The 27558-nt window shown below is 58.3% G+C and overlaps 1 protein-coding gene across 1 annotated transcript; it reads left to right on the forward strand.

The window, feature by feature from the left end:
* Positions 1 to 24921, forward strand: MRC2 (mannose receptor C-type 2; the record flags this gene model as incomplete). The annotated part of the gene is made up of 30 exons (XM_084275581.1): positions 1 to 91; positions 10407 to 10805; positions 11060 to 11233; positions 11450 to 11614; positions 11802 to 11915; positions 12628 to 12771; positions 13322 to 13510; positions 14094 to 14248; positions 14517 to 14624; positions 16891 to 17006; positions 17150 to 17298; positions 17429 to 17646; positions 17895 to 18037; positions 18367 to 18469; positions 18596 to 18734; positions 19033 to 19068; positions 19404 to 19564; positions 19882 to 19949; positions 20172 to 20272; positions 20365 to 20510; positions 20911 to 21025; positions 21107 to 21270; positions 21493 to 21601; positions 22041 to 22279; positions 22366 to 22534; positions 22735 to 22884; positions 23110 to 23229; positions 23630 to 23809; positions 24159 to 24185; positions 24701 to 24921. The coding sequence occupies 30 exons, from the start codon at positions 1 to 3 to the stop codon at positions 24919 to 24921; spliced, it is 4413 nt and encodes a 1470-aa protein (XP_084131707.1).
* Positions 24922 to 27558: the final 2637 nt, after the last annotated feature.

Below are 27558 nucleotides of genomic sequence, written 5' to 3' on the forward strand. Positions count from 1 at the left end.
ATGGGGCGCGGCTCTGCGGGACCGCGGCCCCTCCGCGCCCCCCTCTGCTGCCTCCTCGGCCTCCAGCTGGTGCTCGGCGCTGCGCACCCAGGTGGGACCGAGCCTCCCTCCTACTCCTCCTCCCCCCGTCCCCCCATTCTTCCTTCCTCTCCCCCCCCCCGTTTTCCGCATCTTAAGTATTATTTTTTGGGGAAGGGGGGACGCAAGGAGCGAAATCAGTGCGGGGAGGGATGGGGGAGCTCCCCCGGACGAGCTCGGGTCCCCCAGCCCGGCCCTGCGGGGCGCTGCCCGGGGAGGGGGCGGCGGGGAGGGCTGGGCAGTGAGGAGGGGGCAACTTCTCTCAGGCGCGGTTCCTATCGCTCCGGTTTATTTCCTCCCGGGATGTTTTATTTGCTTTTATCTCGGTTTGTTTTACTCCGCCGTCCGCCGCTCGCAGTTCGTTCCGCCACGTTTTGTTTTCCCCCCGTTCCAGCCCTTTTTTCGCTCGCTTTTATTGCTTTCACTCGCCGCGCCGGGCGGCCACGCAGCGTCTGGCAAACCCGGCGGAAACGCTTCCGCGGCCGCGGGAAGGGGTGTTGGAGGGGTGTGGGGGGGCAGGATGAGTCTCAGGGGGGGCCGGGGGCGGCCGCCGTCCCGCAGCGCCCCGCAGCCCCACTCTGGCCTTTTGTCTCCCCTGGGCAGCTCGCGAAGGGGGGAGGCCGGGAAGGGGCCGAAGCGTTTCGTTGGCGGCTTCCTCCCTCTCCCGTCCTTGCCTCCCCCGGCTCCTATAGAAAAGTGCCCGCGGGGTCGAGGCCCGAGCGGTACGTGCGAAGTTCCCTCCTCTCCCCGCAGCTTCTCACAATAAAACCAACGGGCTCTATTTTGTCCCTTTCCTTATTAATTTTGTTTCAACCTTCTGAAGACACCATGTGCCAGACGCCCCAGGCTCCCGGGGACGCTCTGGAGTTGCCATTTGAGACACTTTCTACCCCAGAACAGTCTCGCGCAGGAGCAGGGAGCTGCTTTTGTTGCTTCCTTGTGTTCATTTGTCCCTATTGAGAAGGGTTTTTTTTGTTAGAAGAGCAAAATTGGCCACTTTTGTCTGAACAGTAACAACTGTGAACCCTTGTCCTATTTTTTTAAGAGTACGTTCAGCAAACCCACAGCAGATTTGGAGACAGCAGCGTGGGAGGGCACTGTGCTGCTTCTCCCCTCCCTTGTCCCCTGCTTTATCCTCAGCCCAGCAGCTGCCTCGGGGCTGAGCATCCCAAGGGGCAAACCCCAGGGGAGCCACGATGTGCGGGTGCTGATCCAGGGGAGGGGTCCCCGCAGAGGCACGCAGCTGGGAGAAACCACTTGTCTAAGAGATGGAGAAAGGAGGAAGGCAATAGGGGGAGAGACCCCCGCCCCTACACACTGGGGCATCCTGGAGAGCTGTTACAGGTATTGCGGCTGGTTGGAGGCATCTCAGCTTCAACCCCCAACTTTCAGCAGCTGAATTCCTGTTAAAGCTCCCTGTAACTTCCTAGTGGGCACAAATTTCTCCCTTTTGTGGGTTTTAAGGGGGTTTCTTGATTTGAAAGAGGGCTTGCCTACCTGTAAGGACCAATTCTGGCTGGTTTTTCCTGAAAAATGTCGGTGAGATGTGGGTCTGGCGAGTTCCCCTTGCCTGCACAAGCTCAAGCACAGAGGCACCTCTGTCCCGGCTGGTTTGTGGTGGTGAGGTGGGAGTGTGGTGGCAGCCGACCCCACACCGGCACCGGGCAGGGAACAAGGCGGCTTTGAGCTCCCGTAGCCCACGGTGCTGCATTACTCCCGCTGAGCGTCCCACTGGCGGGTGGGTGCAGACACCCTCACTTCTTCCTCCCCACCCCATCCCCAGTTTTCCACTGTGCAGCATCACCCTGACTCAGCCCCGGCGTGAGAAGGGGGTAGAGGGTGGCACCGACAGAGGAGCCGCATCTGAGGTTCCCCAGCACCAGGCTGCGTTTGCAGCTCGGACAGGACCCTGGACGGGATCTTGGGGTTGGGGTGGGTTAGTGCCAAGCGTCCTTCAAACAAATGCCCTTTATGAGGACGCACTTGGCGGGGACCAGGGGCTGGCTGAGTAGGTGACATTGGTGTCCCCGGGGAGCAGTTGCTTCCTTGAGTGGTTCATGCCAAACCCTTTCCTCTGGGACAGCTGGGGAGGTGGAATGGGGGTTTTGATGGGGAGTTTATGGCTCCTTGATGGGATATTGCTGTCAGCTGACCCACATCTACAGCATCGCTTGTGCAAATGTTTTGGGGAAACTGAGGCAGCAGTTCCTGTTGTGCTGCAGCTGCAGGCAGGATGAGGTACCTCGTCAGAGCAGGGACGTGGTGCTGCTGGTGCTTTGGATCAGCTTCTCCCCTGCTCCAGTGTCCAGTGAGGGTCTGAGTGCCTGTGGCCTCAGGCCAGAGCTGCTGTGTTGGCTTTTCAGCGTGGTGAGGGGGTGAAAGGGACCCAGGGAAGAATTCAGAGCCTGTAAGAAAAACAGAGGGGCTTTTGCACGAAGCTCCCTCCCAGGTTTCCTTCCTGCAATGGAAATAGCTCGTTGCACGGCAAATGCGCTCCACAAAGTTATAACTTGGTCATCTTTGGATTGTTCGGGAGCAGGAAAGGGGAACAGAGGTGTCAGCTTTGCTGCTGGAAGCAGGGTGGCTCCGTGCCTGGTGGGGTGCAGGGCACAGCCCAGGGGGGAACCTTGTTCCCCTATCACGCTTTCAGCGAGCTGGGTGGGGACCGGGACGAGGGACGGCTGCTTGCGCAAGAATTACAAGAATGAAAAGCAGAAGAGATTTTAGCCTGCGGTGCACAGCCCTCCCCTTCCCCCAGAGCCACCCAGAGCGAGTGGTGGTCCCAGGAGTGTCCCATGGTCGTTCCCAGGAGATGAAGATGCTGACACCAGCATGCTAGAAGGCGCTTTCGGGGGTGGGGTCCCAGTGATGGTTAAAGTCACGATGCAGGTTTCTCTCTTCCATTTTGTTTCTGGGTGGATTTTGCACCTTTCCCCGTGGGGCAGAGCCTCTCTTCTGCCTTCCCTCTTCTTAAATCCTCCCCAAGGGAATATTTTTGTTCCCGGAATCAAAGCAAATGGCTCAAACGGCTGCTGAAGGGGGTACGATTGCTGGCTGCTAAATCATCTTCTCTGGCTGATGAGTCTGTGGGAGGGAAGGGAGGGAAACTCTGGGTACCTGGGTGGGTGCTCAGTGAAGGGCTGTTGCCCCTTGTTGGCGTGCTGTCAGGATGGTTCCAAAGAACGTTTATCAATATGGTGATAGGCACTTTATATATATATATATGTACATACACATATATTTATGTAAATATATGTTTTATATATTTAAATTTTATTCTATTAAAATATGGAATATACACTTATATAAAATATATATAAGTAATAAAATATAAGTGTGTATCTATATCTCTATATATGCTTGGCTCCATTGGGTGCAGCTAAATCTTGGGTGGGAGCAGGAGCGTGTGTGGCAGCTGCTTCTCAGCCTCCTCGAGCCCGTCCCGAGCCAGCCATTTTCCTCGAAAGGTTGTTGGAGCAATTTGTAAGGTTCTGCTCCTCATGTGGGGCTGGGAAGCAGGAGTTTAATTAAACAGCAGAACATCGACATTTTTCTCATTCTTCAGATTGCTTGGAGCCCAAAAGAGACCCACACGGATGCTCTTTTTCTTAAAGGACCCATCTTTAATTAATTAAGGATTAGAAAATGATTAGTGGGTTGACTTGCACATTCTTGGGAGTACTCTTTTACCCTGGAGCAGAAGTTTGGCTGTGTGCAGGGGGCTCAGGGTGTTTTTCCGAGCGCTGTGCTCCCTCTATCCCCACCCAGGCGAGCTCAGTCCTGCACCCCACCTTGTGCTGCCACAACAGGGATGTAAGTGGGATTTTTCCCTGTAAAACAGCATGTTTTGAGCACAGAGATGAGACTGGGAGTGGGGGGTGTTGAGCTCTTCCCCTGAATCCAGGCACGGTGACTTTGGACACTACAGGAAACAGCCCCATTTGCCCCAGTGTTGCCCTTCAGCGCTGGGCATGAGGGAAGCAAAGAGCACGTGGTGAGAAAAGCTTCATGTTAAATATCATTTTATTAAAAAATAAAAGCCCCAAAACCAAAGCTGTGGAGTACCAGGGGCTGCTCCTTGCTTGGTTTTGGTGAAATGGGGGATCCCCTGTCCTGAGGTGCTGCTGGTGCTGCTCGGGGTGTTAATACCAGAAATGGTGCCAAAAAATCTCTGCATGGTTTTGTTGTGGTATGTTGGTTGGTTTTTTTATTTAGTTTCTTTAGTAGCTTTTGAAAAACGCAGGAGCTTTGAGCCAGCTGAGCTGGTAGCACGTCTGTGGGTGTTCTGTGTCTGTGGGGATCCCGTGTCTGTGGGGACACACGTCAGGGCTGTCCCGCACGTCACATCATGCCCCTGGCCATGGCCACGAGTTTACGGTGTTGGTGGGTGCTGTGGGTGACTGGGGGGAGTGGGCAGATGAGCTGGGCCCAGAGCAGACCCCTGGGACATGGCCGAGGCTGCCGCTCCCAGGGTTGTGTAGCAGCGTGGGGACACGTGTGTGGGGCAGGACATGTGTGCTAAGCCTGGCCGTCATGCCCAGGGAGGGATCCTTTGGCTCTCAGTGGGTCCATTGCACTCTTGGATGGGTCTGTCCATTGGATGATTGCCTTCCTCTCCCTGCCTTCCTCTCCCTGCCTTCCCGGGCTGTCAGCAAACCTGGGATTCCTGGATGCCTGCAGCTGCTGCAGGGTGGCTGGAGCCTGGAGTGAGTTGAAGGGGGTGGAAATTTGGGAAAAATTTGCATCCTTCTACCCTTTGCTGACTACTGGGTGGGCAGATGCTGGGGCTCCTGGCTCCCTCATCCCCTGCTGGGGCTGTGGGTGAGTTGCTTGAGCTGCCCATGGCTCATGGTACCCAAGGAGTGTTTGTCTGTCTGCATCTCGAGTCGGGCACGGGGAGAATGGATTGCTTGGTATCTGCAGAGAGGCTGCAGTGTGGTATGTGGACCCCATCCAAAATCTGTACAAGACAGCAGAGAGTAAGCAGGGTGGTAGGTAGCCTTCACGGTCATGGCCAAGTAAGGAGCTTGTCTCATCCGGCTCCCACCATATAAACAGTGGCTCCTCTGTGGCTGGGTGAGCCAAGAGGTGTTTCTCAGCGCTGAGTGCAGGTCCTGCTGCCTCGTACCTTCAACCAGGCTGTCGGGAGCTTTGCTGTCTCCCTTGTAACAAGAGATCTGCTTCTTACGCCCTGAGGTTCATTCTTTTTAAAACAAAAACCCCAAAACAAAGCGGCCACCCTCCTGTTGTGCTGTGGTACTCAGCTTGGGGCACCCAGTACTGCGTTGGGCTGAGTCTGACCCTGACAGAGCCCTGGGGATGTGCTGGGCCGAGCCTGTGGGATGTTGGGCAGCATCCCTGTTTTGATGCAAACCACTGTGTTAGGAGCATCGGAGGTGAGTGGGTTGGTGTTTGCTGTTGGTTCCGGAGCAGACAGGAGCAGTGCTGGTGAGCCAGAGGCTCACAGCGTGTCCTGGGGCTGCTGGTACCATCTGCATTTCCTTCCCTTTTATTGTGGGTTGTTTTTTTTTCAGTCTGAAGTTCCTCTTTAAGGGGTTACGTAGAGTTTATCGATGCCCAAAACCAGCTCAGGGGAGAGGCAGAGCAGTGATGCCCTCCCTGTGGGCTGGGGCTGCTCTCGCACCCCGTGGTCGACGGCAGCAGGATGCTCCAGCTCTGCTGTCCCAGCTCCCCAGCCTGGACCGACTGCTGGGGTGCAGACACCAGTGATGGTAGTGCGGGACTTTGCTGGGAACTCTCCAGGGAGGGGGGTTTTCCTCCAGAGGAGTATTTCCTCCAAACACAGAATTTAAGGTGGGGCTGGGGGTGTTTCTGCACCTCCGCAGCATCCATTGGCGGAGCCAGCCAGGGACAGTGCTGGGTGCAGCCCTGGGGTCCTGCACTCCCAAACACCAGCAAAGGGTGAATTTTGGGGCCGGGGTGTCTCCCCATCCCTGCACTTCCCTTCCCTCACACAGGGTTGTGCAAGCTGAGCCCAGTGGAGGGACAGTTTGTGGGGTGAACCCCTCCTGTGATCGTGAGCTTCACTTTTGGTGGTTCTGTTGGAGTTTTTTTTATTCCATTGGGTTTTGCTTTCCCTCCCGGGTGCTGCATCCCCAGTGCTGCATCCCCACCTTGTTCGTGGTGAATGAGCTGCTGCTGCTTCCTGGGGCTTTTCTTCCACCAGTGGATTTCAGAGCAGCTGCCTAGGTGCTGTCTGACAAACCAGTAGCTTCAAGCAGGTAGCTGGGGCTCCTCTGCCCTGTCTTCTAGCGAGTGAGAGCTGCGAAGCCCTAAGGTTCAGGCTGGAAGGAGGTTTCCTGATGCGCCATGCGAGTGAAGGGCGGGTTTCTTGCTGAAATTATGGCAAATAAGACTTTCTGTGGGCTCCCGAATCCAAGCAGCATGTTTGTTAGCAGGCTTGCTTTCCTCATGCGGGACCTGCATCCCCTGAGGGACCCCTGGGTCTTGTGGCCTGGTTAGCTGCTCCAGCCAGGGATAGCTGGGAGCAAGGTCCAATCGTACAATCATAGGCTGGTCTGGGTTGGGAGGGACCCCTAAGATCACAGAGTTCCAACCCCCTGCCACAGGCAGGGCCACCAACATCCAGGCCTGGATCTACACAAGGTTGCCCATGGCCCTATCCATAGCTTCAGTCTCCTCAAATTTGCTCCTTGCATTTGTTGCTGGCGGGAGGGTGACGGATGGAACGGAGCAGGGCTGCTCTGAGTGTCCTGGGGAGGATGGCCAGGCTGTGGGTACACGGTAGTGCCCGGGATGCCATGCTGCGTTGCTTTCTGTGTCCACCAGCACTGACAGCCAGCTCTGTCCCCTGGAGCCTTCCCATCGCCTCTCATCTGATACTGCCCACGTTCCCCAGAATCATAGGTTGCAAAGCCTTCCTTATCTGCTGTGGATTGGTGAAGATGTTGTGGGAAGGGCACAGATGAGTTCCCTTCAGTTCAGACATTTTGCTGGCTAAAAGCTTGCCTTTTTAATTAAAAAAGAGAAGGTGGAGCCAGGTGCAGGATGTAAAAGCTCCCTCAAGGGCTGCCCCTGGTATTTCTGACGTAGGAGGAGCAGGGCATGATGGAGCAGAGCTGCTGGAAAGATGTGGGATGCTGGAGGCACCTCACAGCTTGCTTGTAGGAGGTGCTTGCAGGGTGTCCAGGGAACTCCTCTTTGGGGCTGGGGATGGGGAGGCTGAAAGCGCCTTTCGGTGTGTCTGAGCTCATGTCCAGAGAAGGGCAACCAGGCTGGGGAAGGGGCTGGAAGGCAAATCCTCTGAGGAGCGGCTGAGGGAGCTGGGGGTGTTGAGCCTGGAGAAGAGGAGGCTGAGGGGAGACCTTCTCCCCTCCTCCCCTGCCCTGACAGGAGGGTGCAGAGAGGTGGGCGATGGTCTCTTCAGCCAGGGGACAGGAGATGGGACAAGGGGCAGTGGGCTCAAGCTGCCCCAGGGCAGGGTCAGAGCAGATGGGAGGGAAAAGTTCTTCCCTGGCAGAGTTGTGGGGCTGGAACAGGCTGCCCAGGGAGGGGCTGAGTCCCCACCCCTGGGAGTGTTTAAGACAGGGGAGATGAGGTGCTCAGGGATCTGGGTCAGCACAGGACAGGGACGGTTGGACTCAATGATCTTAAAGGGCTTTTCCAACCTGGGGGTTCTGTGATCCTGGACCAAGCACCACTACCAGTGTCATGGACATTGGGGCAGGGGGATCTGGTCATCCCTGAAATGCCTGTTGGGGTGAAGCACAGCACGTGTCTTTGCTGACTGATGTTGAGCTCATGTTGGTCATTGCTGCCAGCTCCAGCCTTGCCAGGAGCAGCTCCCCACTGTCAGTACATGGTGGTTTTTGCAGGGGGAGAAGATTGAGGCGCTGGGGAGGTGCAAGAGATGAGCTTTTCCATCCTTCCAGGGCTCAGTGAGGACTGGTGTGGGGGGGAACATTTGGTATCGTCTTCTGCCTGCTTCAGGCAATGGGACCATGTGCCGAGCTGTCTGAGGGGTGCGGGGGCAGCCCAAACCCCTTAACCTATAATTTCCTGCCTCCAGCTCTTCTCTTTTTAAAGTAAGTGTTATTTTGTGCTTTTCCAGCCCTGGGGCTGTTCCCTCCAGTCTGGACAGCTTCCTCTGAGCATCGTGCTGCTCGCAGGGTGCTGCACTGAGCACTGATACCAACCCTGGTGCCGGCTCCAAAGCTTTTCCAACGTGCTGTTAACTTTTCCTCACTAAGCAGGTAACCAGAGAGGTGTCTGTCGCTGACCTGTGCTGCTCACGGCTGCAGCGGTGCTGGTTGTAGAGCCTGCTTTTCTATTCCCAGTACCAAAGGGACAAGCAGCAACTTGGAAAGCGCTGTGGTGCTGTGGCATCAGCCTGTGACCCAGGGAGGCCTCATCCTGCCTGAGCACTGTACATGGGTCCAGTGGGTCAGAGCACTGATGCTGCATCACCCCAGAGGTGCTTAAAACCCTCCCTCCCTCGTCCCCCGGTGCTCGTGGTGGGTTGCAGCACCCCTCACTGGATGTGGGAAGGGCAGTGGGATGAGCTGGGTAGCACCAGTGGATGGTGATGGCACGGTGGGATGGGCCTTTGGTGGGGGATGAGTTGGTCTCCTGATGTCCGGCTCCAGGCAGGGAAATGCCAGCACCAGTTCAAGGCCCCTGAGCTTCAGCCAACCAGAACGGGCCATGTCTGGATTTTTGCTTATTGTCTCAACTTGCTGTGATTTGAAAAATATTTTCCCAGAAATGAAGTGTTTCTTCCAATCCTTGCCTTTCTTTTTCCTGTTGACCGTGCAGAGAGTCCGCTCCCCGAGGACTGCCAGGCAAACGGGCTTCACTTTGTTTATTCGATGTCATTGCTGATGTCATCTCAGCTGGAGAACGGGCTTTTTTGCATCACTTATTTTCAGGAGCCGATGCTGAAGCTCTGAAATGAAATGGGGGTGATGAGGGTGCCTTTCTTCCTCCATTTCTTTTTCATTTTCCTTGCCAAGTCAGGGAGGTTTGCTGAACCGAGATGTTTGTTGCTCCAAAGTGCCAGAGCCGCCTGTAACAACAGAGCTGGGGCAGGGTGAGGTTGTGGGGGAATAGGAAATTAAAACCTTTTCAGCCCAAAAAAATTCATACAATGGCAAAAACCCAAAGCAAACTGAAGCTAAATATAGCAGGGCCCGTGAGTTCGCTTTGGCTGCTGTCACATGCCTGTGCTGGGAGGGGGTAAGAAAAAAGGGCTGCTTTTAAAGCAAAAAGAAAAGCCTGACAGAAGTTGTCTTGTTGATGGGCTGCTCTGGGCGGCTTTTTGCTGGGGTGTCAGGGCAAGAAACGGCTCTGTGGAGCTGTGGGGGCAGGTTTTTAGCTTAGGAAGATGCTTTTGAAGAAATGAAGTATCTTAGAAAATGACACGTCAGCTGGAGCAGTGTGTCCCAGTGTGAAGTCCTGGATTTAGTGGTTTATGCAGCTTTTGAGAGGGATTCAGGTCCTGTCATGGCCCTCAGTGATACTGGGGGGGGACAGGGAATTGCCATGTGGGTGCAGGGACGGGCAGGGTGGTGGGACCCACAGTGAGCCGAGGTTGAGATCAGCCTTCCTCCCCTCCACAGCTGCTGGCAGCAATCCCCTCACTCTGCTCCCGCCTCCCAGCGCCTGGGCGGGGGCTTCGGAGGGTCCCGACACGCTGTGTGCTGGAGCTGTGCCCATGAGAGCTGTGGCTGCGTGCGAGTGGTCTCCATCACACCCCGTTCACGCGATGGGAGACCTTCCTCCAAAGCTCTTGTTTGCTCCACAGTTTTCCTACCTGGTCCCCAAATACACATGAAAATGACGATGCGCTGTTGCTCTGCTCTGTTTTGCTCAGCTCTGGTTTGCTCTGCCTGGAGCAGATGGCTGGTACTGGAGCAGTTGGCGTGGGCTCCTCCAGCATGGGGTTCGTTGTGATGCTTTGGGATGCTGTGCTGGGTGCTGCTGGTGGGAACTCCATTTTGGATGGCTCCATGATGCTGTTAGACTGGGCAAGCTCTTTCTCCCAGTTCTGCTGTTCAAAAGTCACTTGCTGGTGGGGATGCTGCAAGGCTCCAGCTGGCTCTGGGTGCAAACACCCATCCATATTGTCCTGTCTGGAGCCCATCACCCTGAGGAGAAGGCATCAGGGCAAACCTTGGGGTTATTTCTGCAGGCAGGTGGTGGCCGGGTGCTGTGCACAGGGATATACCCCAAAACCTTGTGTGCATGGAAAGGGAGCCAGGATGCTCTGGCAGGGCATGGGGCTGTGCATGGCATGATGCCAGATCCCCAGTGATGCTTCAACCATTTCCTCATGTTTTTTTCCCCAGACTCCAGAGTCTTCCTCATCTACAACACAGGCGTGCAGGGCTGCCTGGAGACCAAGGACTCACTGGTGAGACTCGCCAAGGGCTGCAACGCCAGCGCCCCGGCCCAGCAGTGGAAATGGGTCTCACGAAATCGCCTCTTCAACGTGGGGGCCATGCAGTGCCTGGGGGTGTCATGGCACGGCGCCAACGCCACGGCAGGGCTGCACCCTTTGGCCACCTACGAGTGTGACCGTGAGTCTGTCAACATGCGCTGGAGCTGCCGCGGCCTCGGGGAGCAGCTCTCGCAGCATCTCGGCTCCCGCCCGGGCAACTCTTCCCTGGACAGGGGGGACCAGGCGCGTGGCTCGCAGTGGAGGACGTACGGCACCGAGGAGGATCTGTGTTCCATGCCGTACTCTGGTAAGGCCTTGTTGGAGACCTATGTTATCCCATAACCCAAACCAGCCCTGAAACGTGGACTGAGGCCACAGTGCTGCAGCTTTCAGATCCTGTCTGGGGAGCTCAGCTGCAAAACCAGGCAGGATGGGAGCAGTGGGAATCAGCCCCAGAAGCAGGCAGCCCCTGCACTAACCAACCTGCATCCCTCACCCCAGACCTCCCTCCAGCTACCCCCATAGACACAGCCTCAGGCAAGGGCTTCTTTTTCCCCACAGAGATTTACACCATCCAGGGCAACTCGCATGGGAAGCCATGCACCATCCCCTTCAAGTATGACAACCAGTGGTTTCACGAGTGCACCAGCACAGGGCGGGAGGATGGCCACCTCTGGTGTGCCACCACCCAGGACTACGGCAAGGACGAGCGGTGGGGCTTCTGCCCCATAAAAAGTAAGTTGGGGACACGCGGCCTGCGGGGGACAGCAGAAACCCCATGTTCATCCCTCCCAGGGGATTTTCCCTCCCAATTCGTCCCTCCTGATTCCCCTTCCCTCCCGATTCGTCCCTCCTCCCATGAGCAGCCTGCCATGCCATGGCTTGGGAGTTTTTATTGGAGCTGTGCATGGGGCTGCATTCAGCCCTTACCATGCTCATCACCCCCCCCAGGCAATGACTGTGAAACCTTCTGGGACAAGGACCACCTCACCAACAGCTGCTACCAGTTCAATTTCCAGTCAACGCTGTCGTGGCGGGAGGCCTGGAATAGCTGTGAGCAGCAAGGGGCCAACCTGCTCAGCATCACCGAGATCCATGAGCAGACCTATATCAACGGTAGGATGATGGCAGCCTGGCCGCACACTTGTCACCTCCCCCAGGGCAAGGCTGGTGGCACCCTGGCCATTGCTGGTGCCAGGTTGCTCTGCCTGCTCTAGGTGGTTGGTTTGGGGATGATGGCAGGTGGGGGGTTGGGCTGGGATGGGGGGAACTAATCCAGCCCTGCTGGATGTGTTGGTCTCAGGGCTGCTGACGGGGTACAGCTCCACGCTGTGGATTGGGCTCAATGACCTGGACATCAACGGAGGCTGGCAGTGGTCGGACAACTCGCCCCTCAAGTACCTCAACTGGGAGAGTGGTGAGCTGGGTGGGGTAGTTACAGCGGTGATGGGGTTGCTGGGGAACAGTCTGTGACGACTGGAGATGGCCCCATGGCAGGGGAAGTGGTCTGAGCTGCTGTGGGGTGTCCCATTGCTTCCTGGGAATGGAGAATCCTGTGGGGCTGCTGAGCACCCTTGGGGCATCCATGGAGCTGGAAGGGGGGGACACGGGGCTCTGGAGAGGGCACTGTCCATCTGAAAACTCAGCAGCTCTTGGGGATCACCTGGGTTGAGCGCTCCTGGTTGGAGGGTCATTGCATCCCAGCTTAGTGTTGCAGGGTGGCTGAGGAGCGGTCCCCAGCTGCAGGCACCAGTCTCTAACCCTGGGCCTGAAGGTCTGGTTGCAAGGGCTGCTCTGGTGCTGTCACCCAGAGGTACTCCAGGAGGTTTTGGGACACGACAACAGTTCAGGTCTGGTACCATGTTCCCCTCCCGGCTGCCATCCAGCATTTGTAGGTAAAGTAGTGATGCTCCAGGTCCTTGTGGATCAAGGCACCATAAATAACCCTGGGCATGCGGGGTCACATCTTCAACATGCAGAATAACAGACTGAGTGTTGGAGCAGGGAGAGCTGCACCCTGCCAGCGCCAGCCCTCCTGCGATGCCCTGCCTGTGTCAGCAATGTCGGCGGCTCTGCCCTGGCCTTGCCAACTCCTCAGCAGCGTGTCCCCCCTTCACCCCACCTTCCAGACCAGCCAGACAACCCCAGTGAGGAGAACTGCGGGGTGATCCGCACAGAGTCATCTGGGGGGTGGCAGAACCGTGACTGTGGCATCGCCCTCCCCTATGTCTGCAAGAAGAAGCCCAACGCCACCGCCGACCCCTTCCTGACAGGTGAGTGGGGGGACGAATAGTGCTGGGAGTGGGTAGCCCCATGTCCTGGCCAGGCATGCTCCCATCCTGTTCCGGCTGGGGAATGTTGTCCAAGTGCTGGAGCAGCCCGTGGAGATGCTCATGGTGTTCCCAGCTATCTGGTGTGCTGGGTGTGCAGAGCAGTGATGGAGCTCCTGGGGGTGACCTAGATTTGGAATAAGTCCTCCCTAAGGAGCATCACCCGAGGAGTGCTTGGTGCAGCCGCAGGTTGGGTGGCAGGGGAGCAATCAAGAGGAGTGGGTGGTCCCCCAGAGTCCCCAGGGGACAGGGTGCTCTCTGCTCCACTCTGCCACCACTTCTCTGCAAACAGAAGGGAATGGTTTTGTCCCTGGAACGCTAAAGCCACCACTGAGCACCCCTTGACATTGCATGTTGCCTTTGGGCTGTAGCTTTCCCACTGTTGCTTTGGCTTGGCTGGCAGGACTGTGGTCCCTGCCTGTGGTCCTCTCCCTGCCAAGACAAGGGTTGGGGGACGGGATGGGAGCCCTCAGGCTGCGCTGTGTCCTGCCAGACTCGTGGTCGGAGGTGAAGGTGGACTGTGAGCCCACCTGGCAGCCCTTCCAGTCCAGCTGCTACCGCCTGGTGGGAGAGAAGAAGAGCTGGCAGGAGGCGAAGAAGACCTGCCTGCGGAGTGGAGGGGACCTGGTCAGCATCCACACCCTCTCCGAGTTGGAGTTTGTCACCAAGCAGGTCAAGCAAGGTAAGGGGGGAGCCCGCTGTGCCTGCAGCACCCTTCCCCTCCCATTTTGGGCTCTGGGGAAAGGTCACTTCTATGTGATGGAGTCTGCAAAGTCCAATTAATTGGTGGCTGTGAAGGGGGTGGAGACCCCAGGCTCAGAGGGGATGTGTGGCTTGCTCTGGGCACATCTTCGATCTGGTCAATGTAGAAGCTGTTCCTGGAAGCCTGTGGAACTGGGCAGGAGAATGCACAGCTGGTGCTGGGGCTTGGGCTCCTCCCCTTTGGTTAATGTAGAAAGAGATGGGAAAGCCCCAGTGCTGCTGGGCTTGCTGGAGGAGGCTGCACCTCGTAGTGCAAAGTCTGTGGAAAACAGGTGATCCTTTCAGCAGGTCCAGTGAAGGGGGGTGGACCTCCTCCCTGCAGCATCCCAGGATGCCACAGCATCTGGGTGGGTTTGAATGTCTCCAGAGAAGGAGACTCCCCAGCCTCTCTGGGCAGCATGTCCCAGGGCTCAGTCACACTCACAGGGAAAAGCTTCCTCCTTATATTCACATGGAACTTCCAGGCAGAGGGAGTTTCAGCCCTGCCCCTTCTGTCTTGGCAGACGTGGAGGAGCTTTGGATTGGCCTGAATGACCTCAAGCTGCAGATGAACTTCGAGTGGTCCGATGGGACACCTGTGAGGTTCACGTACTGGCACCCCTTTGAGCCCAACAACTTCCGCGACAGCCTGGAAGACTGCGTGACTATCTGGGGACCGGTGAGAGCCCGGGGCAGGGGATTCATCCTGCACCCCTGCAGAGAGCTCTGAAGCATCATCATGGCTGGGGAAGGGATACCTTGGGGAGCATCTCTGGCTGGGGTTGAACCTGGCTCATCCTGGCTGTGGTTGGAGGGGTCCAGCACAGCATCCTTGGGGATTTGATGTAGGGAAGGAAAGTCTGTGGACCCAACATGGGGATGGATGGTCTGGGGGTTTCCCCAGGCTGTTGGCTGGGCTCAGTCCTGCTCTTCTCCACCCTGTGCAGGAAGGGAGGTGGAATGACAGCCCGTGCAACCAGACCCTGCCGTCCATCTGTAAAAAGCCCGGTCGGGTGAGCCAGGAGAAGGAGGAGGATGACCATGGGTGCCGAAAGGTGAGGTGGTTCTGGCTGCTCCACAGCTCTGCCTGATGCTCAGGCCCTCGGGGTCACAGGAGGTATCTCCCCAAAATGATTTCAGGGATCCCTGATGATCAGGACCCCGAGCAGCAGGTCTCTGGCTGGGGGCTGCAGGCGTGATAGAACATCTGGCAGTGCCGAGCCTCTCACTTCTGTGGCTGCATGAGATGGTGGGAGGACAAAACACATGTCTCCATTGTCCAAGATCCTCCCCCTGGTGCCGCCCTGGTTGCCAGCAGGGATGTTCTTTTTTCCCTTGCCTCCCTCCTTGCCAAAACCCAGCCACAAAGCTGGTCCATGCGGGAGCCAGGTGGGACATAGCCGCTGGCCCTGCAGTGGCAGGCTGCTTTCTCTGTGCCAGCTGTGTGTGTGGGTTTGGGTACACAGACACCACACTGGTGGCTTCTCACCTGGCCTGTGCCCTGCCTCAGTTTCCCCAACTGCCAAGCAGATCTGAGGCCGCCCCATTCCCACGCTTGCTGGGGAGTAAGTTGGTTTTGTGCCTCTCTGCAGAGCCTTTGGGCAGCGGGCCTGGCGCCGCTGCCACTCTGGAATGGCTCCCAGCGCTTCAGAGCAAGCCAGCGCGCGCTCGGACTAGCAAGCAGCCCCGCTGGGGCGGCTCCCAGAGGTGCTGCTGGGCTCCTCCCAGGTCTTCACCCTCTCTGGGCAGAGACAAACTCCAGCAGCATCTTGGGGAGAGCACAGCAACGGGGCAAGCTGGCACGCTGGGCCGGACTCAGGGGTGCCAGCCGGAGCCAGAGGAGCCCTGGTGTTGGTGGGGGCTGGGGATGAGGCGCTGGGGTGCAGTGTGCTACTGCCACCCATCCTGCTTGGCTTTGCAGTGGTCCTGAGGCCTTGCAGGATGTCCCCATGCTTATGTAGCGCTCTCCTGCTGCTCCAGCCCCAGTCTTACCCTGGCCGTGGGTAAGAGACATGCACCTGCTGCAAAACAAACTGCTGGTGATAAAGGAACCAGGGAAAGGCCTTTTCCCATCCTTCCTCCCCTTCCTCATCCTCAGTGGGGCCATTTGCCACCTGGATGCAGGGGCTGATGGAGAGTAGGTGGCATCTTTCCTCGTGGATTGACTCCAGTCACCTGCGCTGGTCCACTGTGCTGTTTTTCTTGGTGGCTTTGCTGCTTTCTCTCCTCCTCTCCCTCTCCAAACCCCTTTATTTTTGGAGCAGCCCTGCAGGAAGTGATGGGGGATGGAGCCTTGGGCAGTGGGGAAGGTAGACCTTGAGAGGGATATGGGGGCATCCAGGAATTGGGGACTGGAGCAGCAGTTGGGGTCGATGGTCCTGTTCTGGCCCCTTTTTTGGATCACAGGGCACTCAGTGCATGGGAGAGCACCCCCGTGGTTTTAGTGTTGCTGAGGCCCACGGTTGGGGACATCCAGACCCTTCCAGGAACATGGGGAAGCCACGCTGCCCCATGGTGGGCCCCTTTCCTGGCTGCTCTGGGATGTCCATGCTGTTCGTGGTGGGACCCAGCCAACGGGTCTGCATCTTGGTCTGCTAACTTTGGGCAAAGGCTGCAGGAGCAGGAAAACAAACGGGATCTGGGAGTCATATTCCTCTTGGTCTCTCCAAGCTGCTCTCCTGCTTCCCTCCCCACTGTACTGCTGCTGGCTCGTGTCCCCCACTATCCTTCCAGTGCCCAGAGCACTCAGGTAAAATCCTGGTGATGCTTCCCCCATGCCAGGAGGGTCTCTGAGCCCCTTCACCCTTCCCACCCTTCTCTCCCATCACGTGAATATCCCCTCTTCCTGACGATTCTTGGGGCCGTCCCACTCCCTGCTCTGGCAGAAAACAGACACACTTGTGTCTCCGGGCCCGGAGAGGCTCCAACATCAACAAGGTGGGGGATTAAAGCAGGCTGCTCTGGATTCGGCCCTGCAGCATATAGAGGAGGATTGTGTTCCCCTCCCTGTGCCCCCTCCAGGCCTGGACGTTGGCAGAATGAGCCGTTTCCCCAGCTTTGAAGCTGCTGGGTGTTTGTTTTCCTTGCAGCCCTGTCCTCTGGGGCTGGGAGCTTGTTAGAGCGCAGAGCTGAGCAGGGTTGAGCTGGGGTGACTGGGAGCAGAAGACCTCCCAGGAGAAGGCAGAGGTGGTGGGCAGGGGACATGGGAAATGGGACACATCTCTTTCTGCTCCCCCCCACCCCCGCCTTGCTCCCCCTTTCCATTCCTTCTGGGGAGGGCTGGGATGAGCAGTGGCAGACGTCCTTGTCCCCTGTCACCAGGGCTGGAAGTGGCACAGCCCCTCCTGCTTCTGGCTGGGAGAGGATCGCGTCTCCTACAGTGACGCCCGCAAGATGTGCTCTGACTACAGCTCCACGCTGGTCACCATCACCAACAGGTCAGTGCTGTGCCAGTGCTGGTGGGCTTGCCCCAGAACGAGCCCCCAGAGGAGGACGGGTGGGACCCAATAGCTGGGCTTTGTGTGGTGGGCAGCTCCGTACCTCTGGTTGCAGCATTGCCCCCCACTCCCCACCCCTCCAGGTTCGAGCAGGCCTATGTCAGCAGCCTCATCTACAGCTGGGACGGGGAGTATTTTTGGACAGCACTGCAGGACATCAACGAGACGGGCGCTTTCCGCTGGCTGAGCGGCGATGAGGTCATGTACACCCACTGGAACCGTGACCAGCCCGGTAAGGTGATGGCCATGGGTGGGATGGGGGGGGGGGATGTCCCCTCCCTGTGGGGCAGGTGCTGGCTCTGCTGCCCAGCACACTCTGACCCTAAGGCTTGGCATCCTCCCCGCTCCTGTGAGCGCTCCAGGTTACAACAAGGGCGGCTGTGTGGCCCTGGCCACTGGCAGCTTCATGGGGCTGTGGGAGGTGAAGAACTGCAGCACCTTCAAGGCCAAGTACATCTGCCGGCAGAACCTGGGCACCCCAGTCAACCCTGAGCTGCCCAGTCCCTACCCCACACCCAGCCTCACCGCCGCCTGCCCCCCAGGATGGAGCTCCGACTCCAAGCTCCGTCACTGCTACAAGGTAAGGGGTGCTGGGAGGGGGAAGGGAGGGGGGGCTTGTCCTGGCCGTTCTGGGGGTGCTTGTGCCTCCCCACTGGTATGAGGGGGGAAAGATACATGGTTTGGTGCTTGCAAAGGGCAGCCCAGACCCCACGAGCTGATTGGTGGTGGCATGTACTGGGCTGCTGCTGTCTGTGGGGTGGAGATGATGCTCTGCTCCTCTCCCAGCGCTCAGTCCCACCTCCCCACTGCTGGTTTCTCCCTCCCCAGGTGTTCAACTTTGAAAAGCTGCAAGAGAAGAAGACGTGGATCGCGGCACAGGAGTTCTGCCGGGAGCTGGGGGCCCAGCTGCTCAGCCTGGGCAGCTACGAGGAGGAGCATTTTGTCGCCAACACCCTCAACAAGATTTTCGGGTGAGAAGCCAGCTGCACCAGGCGAGCGTGGCACGAGCTCACACCCACCCTGCTGCTGGGTGAGGCAGGGATGTGGCTCTGCAAGTGTGAGTGTGTGAATAGACCGTGCACGGGTTGGTGCAGCTATACCAGAGAGGAGATGCAGGGGAAGAGGGAAATTCAGTGTAAATTGGGGATGGAACTTAGTTTTTGCCCCAGGGTACCTGCTAGCCAGGCTTCTGCTTCCGATCAAAACCGAGGCCAGATAAGGAATATATTCTGGTATATAACCATAAAACATTCCGGTTTGGTTGGGGGGTGTTCTCACCCTTCCCTCTGGCTCCACGCAGGGAGTCTGAGCCGGAGCTCCATGAGCAGCACTGGTTCTGGATCGGCCTGAACCGGCGGGACCCCACAGGGGACAGGAGCTGGAAGTGGAGCGACGGGCTGGGGGTGAGTCCCGGGGCATTGTGGCAATAGGAATCGTGTTGGTGTTTGGGCTGCTGCGTGGAAGGGGTGGGGGCGCAAATCTGGTGCTGGTGGAAATGCCCAACACCACCTGTCTCTCTCAACCCCCAGTTTTTCTACCACAACTTTGACCGCAGTAACTACGATGACGATGACATCCGGACCTGCGTGGTGCTGGACCTGGCCTCCCTGCAGTGGATGCCGATGCAGTGCGAAGCCCAGCTGGACTGGATCTGCAAACTGCCCAAAGGTACCTGATCCGTGAAGAGGCCCCCAAACCCTTCAGCTTTGGATAGTCTGGTGGAGAATGGGCTGTGGGATGGTACGGGGTGAGTACAGTGGGTACAGGGGGGGACCCTCTGTCACCCTCCTTCTGAAGGCTGTAATTTATGGGAGGAGGAGTCCTAATTGAGGGAATGGGAGAGGAACTGACATCCCTGGCAGGGGAGAATGAGGAGGGCATCTCACTCTTGGAGCTGCAGGGAAGTGTCAGTGGGAGCATCCCAGCCCTGCATCCTGCTGACAGTCACTCCTCGCCCTTTCGCCAGGTGCTGATGTGAAGGAGCCAGAGATCACCACCCAAGGTGGGTTGGCTGTGGCCACGTGTTTGATATAAACCATCTTCCCGAGCACCCATCACCTGTCACACACACAAGCAAGATGCAGTCCCTGCAGGGCATCCCTGCAGCCTTTCCTGGAGGAGGACAGATCCTGCTTAGGGCCGTAGGAGCCCAGCATCCTGCTGCTCCTTGTCTCACAGCTGGGGGGGCCGGATGGGATCAGTCCCCTCAGCTGGATGCTGCCCTGCAGAAGGGGGCAAAAGCAAAGTAACCCCCCCCCGTGGGGATGAAGGGCAGGTGCTGGTGGGTGCATCGGGGGGTGGCACAGCCACAATGTGACACCAGATCCCTGCCTGCAGGCAGCAAAGAGTGGGTGAAGTACCAGGAAGCGGAGTACAAGTTCTTTGAGCACCACTCGACGTGGGTGCAGGCGCAGCGGATCTGCAGCTGGTTCCAGGCAGAGCTGGTGTCGGTGCACAGTGAGGCTGAGCTGCACTTCCTGGGCCAGAACCTGAAGAAGGTACCAGGGGGTGGAGACCTCCCCAGTGTTTGTGGCCTCCTCGGCCTCCCTGGGCTGCTCTCTCCCTGCTCCTTCCATCCTTCGCTGGAGGGACTTTTTTGGGGACAACTGGGCTCTGCTGGGGTGAGATGGGTGTTGTGTGGTGGCAGGAGGTCTTGGTGCCTGGGTGCGGGTTTGGGGCTCAGCAAGGTGATGCTTTTTGCCATGGTGCAAGCTGCGGGGGTGGGCTGCCTGTCCCCTCTGCCCGTGGTGGCAATGGCTGTCCCCAAGGACACCCAGTCCCTTCAGGGCACTGACATTCCCCTCTGGGCATGCAGTTCTCCAGGGGCCAGGAGCAGCATTGGTGGATCGGGCTGCACACCTATGAGAACGACGGGAGGTTCAAGTAAGTGTGAGATGAAGCCACCACATCCCTGCACATCCTCACGCCACTGTCCCCAGCCTGTGGAGCACTGCAGCTCAGCGCCCACATCTTGGGGAGCGCTGGGATGGAGGTTCCTCACCCAAGAGAGGGCAGTGGTGCAGCATACTCCCAGTTGGAGCATGCAACTGGTCCCATTTACCAAGTCACTGCTCGGCCTTGTGCTTCCGCTGGTTCCTTTCCCAGGTGGTCTGATGGTTCCCTCCTCAACTTTGTCTCCTGGGCGCCAGGCAAGCCCCGTCCTATCAACAAGGACAAGAAGTGTGTGTACATGACAGCTAGCAGAGGTGAGGGGCCGGATCCGGCCACAGGCTCAGCGGGGCTGGGAGCCAGTCCTGCCCCAGCAGTGGGGGTGATGCCCAGCCTGCTGTCCCTGCAGAGGACTGGGGCGACCAGAAGTGCCTGACGGCGCTGCCCTACATCTGCAAGCGGAGCAACGGGACAGCTGCGAAGCCTTCCCCCCCCCCACTGCCCGCACCCGCCACTGGGGGCTGCCCCCGCGGCTGGTTTCCCTTCCTCAGCAAGGTATGGCAGGATGGAGAGGGGACAGGATGGAGAGGGGACGGCAACCCCATGTCCATCAGTCCTCCCTCAGCCTCGCCAAGGTGGAGGGGGGGTGGCTGAGAAACAGTGTTGGGGGGAGAGGGATGCAGGCGTGTGTTTTGGGGGAAATGCTTGGGGGTGTCTGCACAGAGTGCTGGGAGAGGTACAGATGTGGAGGGTGCATGTACATGGATGTAGGGAGAGGGGGGTGTTGTGGGATGGGGGGGGGCGGTGTCATCAGGTATGGGAGTGCAAAGGGAAGGACTGCTGGGCTCAAACAGGGTTGCATAGGGTGGGTGAGTGGGGAGGGTGCAGGGTCAGGGGTTGGGGCGGGGGGGGGCATCTCCATTCCCTGGACCGTCCCATGCCCCTGCCTGCACAGTGTTTCAGCTTCAACGGCCGCGACAAAGCCGAGATAGTCAAGTGGCCAGAGGCAAAGCAGGCGTGTGAGAGCCAGGGCGCTGTCCTGGCCACCATCGCCAGCCCCCTGGAGCAGGGTAGGTCCCCCCTGCCCCACCAGCCCCAATGGTTGGGGACCTGCTGGCACTGGTCCTCAGCACCTCTCCCATCGCTTGCAGCTTTCATCACATCCATGCTGCCCAACATCTCCTTTGACCTCTGGATCGGTCTCCACGATGCCCAGAGGGAGTTCCAGTGGGTGGAGGGCGAGCCGCTCCGGCACGTGAGCTGGGCGCCGGGCGAGCCCTCGGGCTGCAGCACCTCCAGCCCCCGCGACAAGCCGGTGAGCGAGACCCCCCTCTGTAGCAACCCCATCCCCAGGGAAGGTCTCAGCCCTGTGTCCTACCAGGAGGATGGAAGGTTTCACTGTGCTGGGATGGCTCTGCAAAGGCAGAGCAGGATCTGGCTTTGTGGGGTGGGGGTCCTTGGGGTGATGGTGTCTGTTGGGGGAGGTGGGGGGTGATGATGCTAAGGGCAGTGCTGACCTTTTGGCTTGGCTGTGCAGACCAACTGTGTGGTGGTATGGCACGGCTCACCTCCCCACTTCACGGGGCGCTGGGATGACCGGAGCTGCCTGGAGGAGAAGCACGGCTACATCTGCCAGCGGAGCATAGGTAGTGAGGGGGGGAACAGCGCCAATCTCTGCTTGCTGGGGACATGCCACCACCAACCCAGTGCCCCACGCTGTGGTGGGGCTATGGCCAGGGAGGTCGGGGTGATGGGCTCAGCCTAGGGGGAGCTCGGGGCACAGGGGGAGCTTGGGGACATAGGCTTGACATGGGGGGTGATCCTGGACCCAGCAGTTCTTGGGGAGCCCCCAAACCTGTGCACATGTCCCATAGGGAGGTGCATCCTCACGGATAGCCCAAAGGTGGGGATGGCACCCATGTGTTACTGCTTGTGGTCCCTCTGCTCTCCCTGATTGCACCCGAATGTTCCCATATGCCATGCCCCAGGGACACCCCAGGTTGGGGAGGGCTGGACAAGGGAGTGACACCATGGTACACAGAAGTGTCCTCCATGCCCTTTGACTGTATCTCTTTGCTTCCCCAGACCCGTCCCTGAGCCCCGCGCGGACGCCGTACCCCCCCTCGCCCACTGGCACCCTCTTCTACCACAACAGCACTTACCGCATCCTGCAGAAACCCCTCAGGTGGCACGAGGCGCTGCTGCTCTGTGAGACCCTCAACGCCACTCTGGCCACCATCCCTGACCCCTACAGCCAGGCTTTCCTCACCCAGGCTGTCAGCAGCCTGCGGGCCCCACTCTGGATCGGCTTGGCCAACACAGAGGTGAGGGAAGAAGCCAGGCGCCCAGGGCAGGGAGTCCACAGGGGGTTGTGGAAGCCCCCTAGCTTCTTCTCCCCTTGGTTCTCCAGGGAGGCCGGAGTTACTCGTGGCTGAACGAGGAGAACCTCTTCTACACCAACTGGCAGGATGGGGAGCCGCAGCAGGTCGCCGGCTGCTCGTACATGGATGTGGACGGCAGCTGGCGCACGGCCGGCTGTGACACCAAGCTGCAGGGGGGCATCTGCCAGCTCCAAGCAGGTGCTGGCTGGGGAACATGGGGGCTTGCCGTGGGGTGGACCAGGTGGTGGGAAGTGACCAAGGGTTGGAGATGGCATTGCATCAGGGACCTTCTGGAGCTCTGTGTTTGTACCTGTAGGGGCTGGGTGCCCCAATATGCTGTGGGATCTCACCACCCTGTACCCCCCCTACCCGTCCCCAATACACCCTGTGGTCCCCAGGTGCCCCCCGTACACACAAGTGGAGCTACAGTGGCAGCTGCCCCAAGTCTCTGGAGGACTCGTCTTGGATCCCCTTCCGGGACTACTGCTACACTTTCCACATGGAGATCACCCTGGGGCAGAAAGATGCCATGAGGAGGTGCCAGAAAGGTATGGGGGGGGCTGTGGTGGCTAGAGGGGGGTGACACACTCTTGGAAGTAGAAAAGGATGGGGTCCCCAGGATGCCTGTGGGTGCATGAATGGGATGCCCCTGAGTTGGGGTTCCCCAGCTCCCACATGGTTTATGCATGGTTCCTCAGATTTGTCCTCTTGGGCACTGCTGCTCTGAAGCTCTGTCCTCTGAGCTCTGAGCCCTGACACTCTTTCCTCTGCAGTTGGTGGCACGGTGTTGTCCATCCAGGATGAGACGGAAAATGTTTTTGTGTGGGAGCACCTCCAGGCGTATGAGGGCCAGTCCAAGGGTGCCTGGCTGGGCATGACCTTCAATCCCAAAGGTACAAAGGAGAGAACCCTTAGGCAACACCATGAATTCCCACCAGGTCTGTGCTGAGCAGAGGACACCCATGTTGGTGGCAGCAATGTGGAGAGCTCATGCCCTCATGCCGTGGTGTGACCAGGAGCCCCATTGCCTCAGGCCATGCTGGACATGCCATCTGTGTCCTCTTCTTGGTGGGCTGGGAGTTGTGGCTTTCAAGCCCAGAGCCTCTTCTAAGGCCTTGGAGCCTGCAGGTTCAGGAAGGTGCCCTGCAGCTCCTGGTCCTCCCTGTCACCCCACCACACCTCCTGTCTCCTTATCTCCCCATTGCCCCATCACACCACCCCGTGCTGTCTGAAGCAGGGCAAAGACAGGGCGTGCCTTTCAGCCTCTCCAGACCTAATTCTTCTGCTTCCCAGGTGGCACCTTGGTTTGGCATGACAACACTGCTGTGAACTACTCCAACTGGGGCCAGCATGACACGGGGCCCAGCATGCTCAGCCAGAACAGCTGCTACTGGATCCAGAGCAGCAATGGCGTGTGGCACCTGGGCTCCTGCACCAACATCACCATGGGGGTCATCTGCAAGATCCCCCGAGGTAGGGACCCCCTGCTCCCTGTGGTGTCCAGGGTGAGCTGGGGGTCTGGGCAGCTCTGCAGGGCAGAGCTCTGGTTCCACTGGCAGCACCGGCCATTTGTGTTGGGCAGTCCCAGTGTAGGAGGATATCTGGGGCCAGTGTTGGGGTCTGTGGGGCTTGGGTGGGCTGTGCATGGCTCCATGGCTGGGTCAGCACCTTGAGGGGGTGGTGGTGGAGGGGAACCAGAGGATCCCCACAGCGGTGCATCACCCAGTGTCCACACTGAGAGCAGTACAGAACCCCGGGCTGGCACTGGGAAGAGGGAAGGGTGCTGTGGCCGCGTGCTCATCTCTCTGTGTTGCCATTGCAGTGGAGGAGAGCAGCTTTTCAAGGGCAGGTGAGTGGCACCCTCAGCCTGGGCACAGCACTGGGACCGGGCACTGGCACTGGGGGGTGCCCATGCTGCAGCTAGGCTTGTATTAATAATCAGAGGAATGGTATTTGTGGGTGGGAAATCCCATTTCCAGATGGGTTTGGCCCTGGTTAGGACGCCCCAGCAATAGGAGCCATCTCCTTGGAGCAGTTGTGTCCAGGCAGCCCCTTGCTGGGCTCCTCTGCCCTTGCCCACACTGCCTGGCCAGGCTAGGGGATGGACAGCGCATCTGCTGGTGGGATCCCAAAGGTCCATCCCAGGCAGCTGCCTGATGTTCATACACAGGGGGAGGGATCCGGAGAGGGTGCCTGTCCCTGGGAGGTCTGCCATGGGCCGGCTGTTCCCATGCGCCAGATTCCAGCCCTGTCCCTCTGGCCCATCCTGCCTGAGCCCCATCCAGCTGGATCCCCCCCAGCTGAAGGGATGAGTCGGTGGGAGATGTCCAGCTGCCTTTCACCAGCCTTTCCTGCTCCCCACAGCTCTGCCGGAGAACACGACAGCCATCGCAGTGGTGGTGCTGTCAACGCTGGCGCTGTGTGCCGTGCTGGGTGTTGCTGTCTACCTGTACAAGCGTCGCCGGAGCGCGGAGCGAGGTGCCTTTGAGAGCGCCCGCTACAGCCGCACCACCTCCAGCCCCAGCGAATCTGCCGAGAAGAACATCCTGGTGTCCGACATGGAGATGAACGAGCAGCAAGACTAACGGCAGGGGGGACCTGGGGACGGGGACCTGGGGAGGGGGGAGGAACGGAGAGCATTTCGCACGCTATCCCCACAGTGCGCGGGGCAGGGGCGAGAGTGTGGCCGGGAGAGGGTTTGGGGTTGGGGTACAGCCAGGGGGTGAGTGGAAGGGAGCTGGGGTCCCTGCTGCCACCTCTGGGCTTGTCCCTGGCTGCCAAGAGCTCACCTGCAGCACCCGTAGAGGCAGTGTCAGGGCTAAATGTTTAGAGGGAGATTGCCCCAACGCCCCCCCAGCAGTTGAAGGGCTTTCTAGCGGTGTGAGCAGGCTCAGAGACACCTTCCCTTGGGAGAAGGCATTCTGCGCCCAGCAGCAGGCTCACCCCCCCCGCCAGGAACTGAGCTGGTGTCCGAGAAGACATCCTCCTGGGCAAGAGGTCTCTAAAGCCAATCTACCTCCCCTCCATGCACAGTGGCGAGAGTCTTGCCAGCATCCCCTCCCCGTCCCTGCCACGCTGCCGCTCCTCTCCCCCTCCTCGGCCTCATTGCCCCCCCTCCATCAGAAAGCAGCGCTGCAGCGATCTGACTGTGGACCCCCTGCCCTGGCATCAGCGATGGGACTCCTTATCCGCCCTGGCACATCTCTAGGGCTGCATCCAGCCCCGCTGAGGCTGCGACTGCTGCCCCTGGGCTGGCAGCCAGAGCCTGCCCTGCTTTCTATTACTTTGGTGTCTGTCCCTCCCCCAGATAACTGCACAGGGCAGCACCGGAGCAAACCGCTGGCCAGCCCCTCACCGGCTGAGCATCCTTGGTACCCCAGGCTCCGTGGGAGGAGCTGGGTGCTGTGACACGAGTTGCTGCCAGAGAGCTGGGGTCACTCTCTGTCCCTTGCCAGGCAGGGATGGCACAGGGCTGGGGTCACTTTCCACTGGCTGCCTGGTTCGGGCCGGAAGGACGGACGTCAGGGCTGTAAGGTGGGGAGCGATCTGGAAGCTTTGGTGGAAGCTTTGACAGTCTCACGATGGTTGGTTTGGGGTTTTTTAAGGAAACGATAGCTTTTTTTGCTATACTGTATTGAGTGCGTGCTGAATATATACGTTCTTTCACACAGCTGGCTGGGGTGTTTGTGGTTGCCTGTTTTATGTGTAGCAGAGGAGGAGGAGGAAGGCGGCACAGGGCTAAGCCTCTGCCTGGCTTTAGAGCTGCGCAGGAAGGAACAGGGTGCCCCGTGGCTGAGCCATCCTCCATCAGTTGCCTGCAGCAGCATCCCCGGTGCCAGGACAGGATGGAGGATGCCTGGAGACAGCAAGAGGCGTTTGGGCCCGGAGGTGGGGTTCCCTGCTGGGAGTGGGACCCAAAGAGCCCCTTAGACCTCTGGAGTGGGGTGGCATGGCCCCTGCAAGAGACACTGCATTCAGCCCCCTGCCTCCAAGGCTCCAGTTGGGTTTTCTGTTGTGATGGCAACAGAAACTAGATACATTTTGTTACTCTCCTTTTTGATGTCTCTGTGGATTTTAAAAAGTGTTGATTTCACTTAAGCTGGACATTAAGTGTTTTAGAAACTGTTGGGTGGGGTGGGATGGGGGAACAAGGGAACCTTGGGGTTTTGTTTACTTCTTGGCCATGTCCAAAACTGCCACAGTGTTTCAGGGTGAGCAAACATCTCAGAGTGCATGTTGCTGCCCAGGCTCTTGTTTCTCTCGGCTTTCTCTGCATTTATTTACTGAGGTTATTTCTGGTTTGTAGCTGTTGGGTTTGTCTGTGGGTTCTTGCTTCCTGATGTGGGTGCCCATTCCCAAAGGGCTGAGCATGAGTTCCACCTTATCCCCAGCAGAAGTTGCTGTACCAAGCAGCATGCTTGGGGTGCGCTGGCGTCCCTACCGCAGGGGTGCTTGGAGAAGTGGGATGGCTGCTGAGTTGGAGGCTGTGCTGCTGGTGGGGCTGCAGGTCCAGGCTGAACTCCTGGATGAGCAGAGCTGTTAGGAAGTCCTAAAAGATAAAGGTTGACGTTACGATCAGTGGGAAGGAGCGGGTGAGAGTGGTGCTGAGGTTGAGGGATGCAGCTGGGCAGGGTTGGGGCTCCTTTAGAGAAGCTCACAAGACCCCAGGCAAAGTGGATGCAGGGAAGCAAGTGGCACAGCACAGCTGGGACAGTGGTGAGGAAAGCCAGTGCCACGGGGATACAGGGAGTGCTGGGGGCTGGGAAGGTCCCATTGCTGTGCGGGAGGGATCATGCCTGGCTCGCACACCCTTGTTGAAGAGAGTTTCTTTTTTTTTCTTTTTTCTTAATTATTTTGTTCCCTTTCCTCCTTCTCCTTTGCTTTCAATAAAAGAAATCTGTGCAGTCTGGGGGAAATTCTGCATGAGAAGGGTTTGGTCAGCTGTCAGCAGTGATCAGAACTATGGGAAAAACGCATATATGGTTAAGTGGTATCTCTATCACCATTAGGATAATGTGAAGAATCACTTACAAGGACCCTGTCAAGTATATATATATTTTATATAGAGAGAGAGTTTTGCATTTTTTTTACTCTGTGGTTTGTAAGATCTTTTTAGAAGCTTGGAAATAAAATTTCCTTCCCCATCTATTTTCTTCCTTTTTCCACACTTCCTTCCCCCACCTCCCCCCTTTTATTTGGGAAGAACAGAACTTGCCTTTCCC

Source organism: Gallinula chloropus (assembly GCF_964237585.1).
Source record: "Gallinula chloropus genome assembly, chromosome: 26".
Lineage (NCBI taxonomy): Eukaryota > Metazoa > Chordata > Aves > Gruiformes > Rallidae > Gallinula > Gallinula chloropus.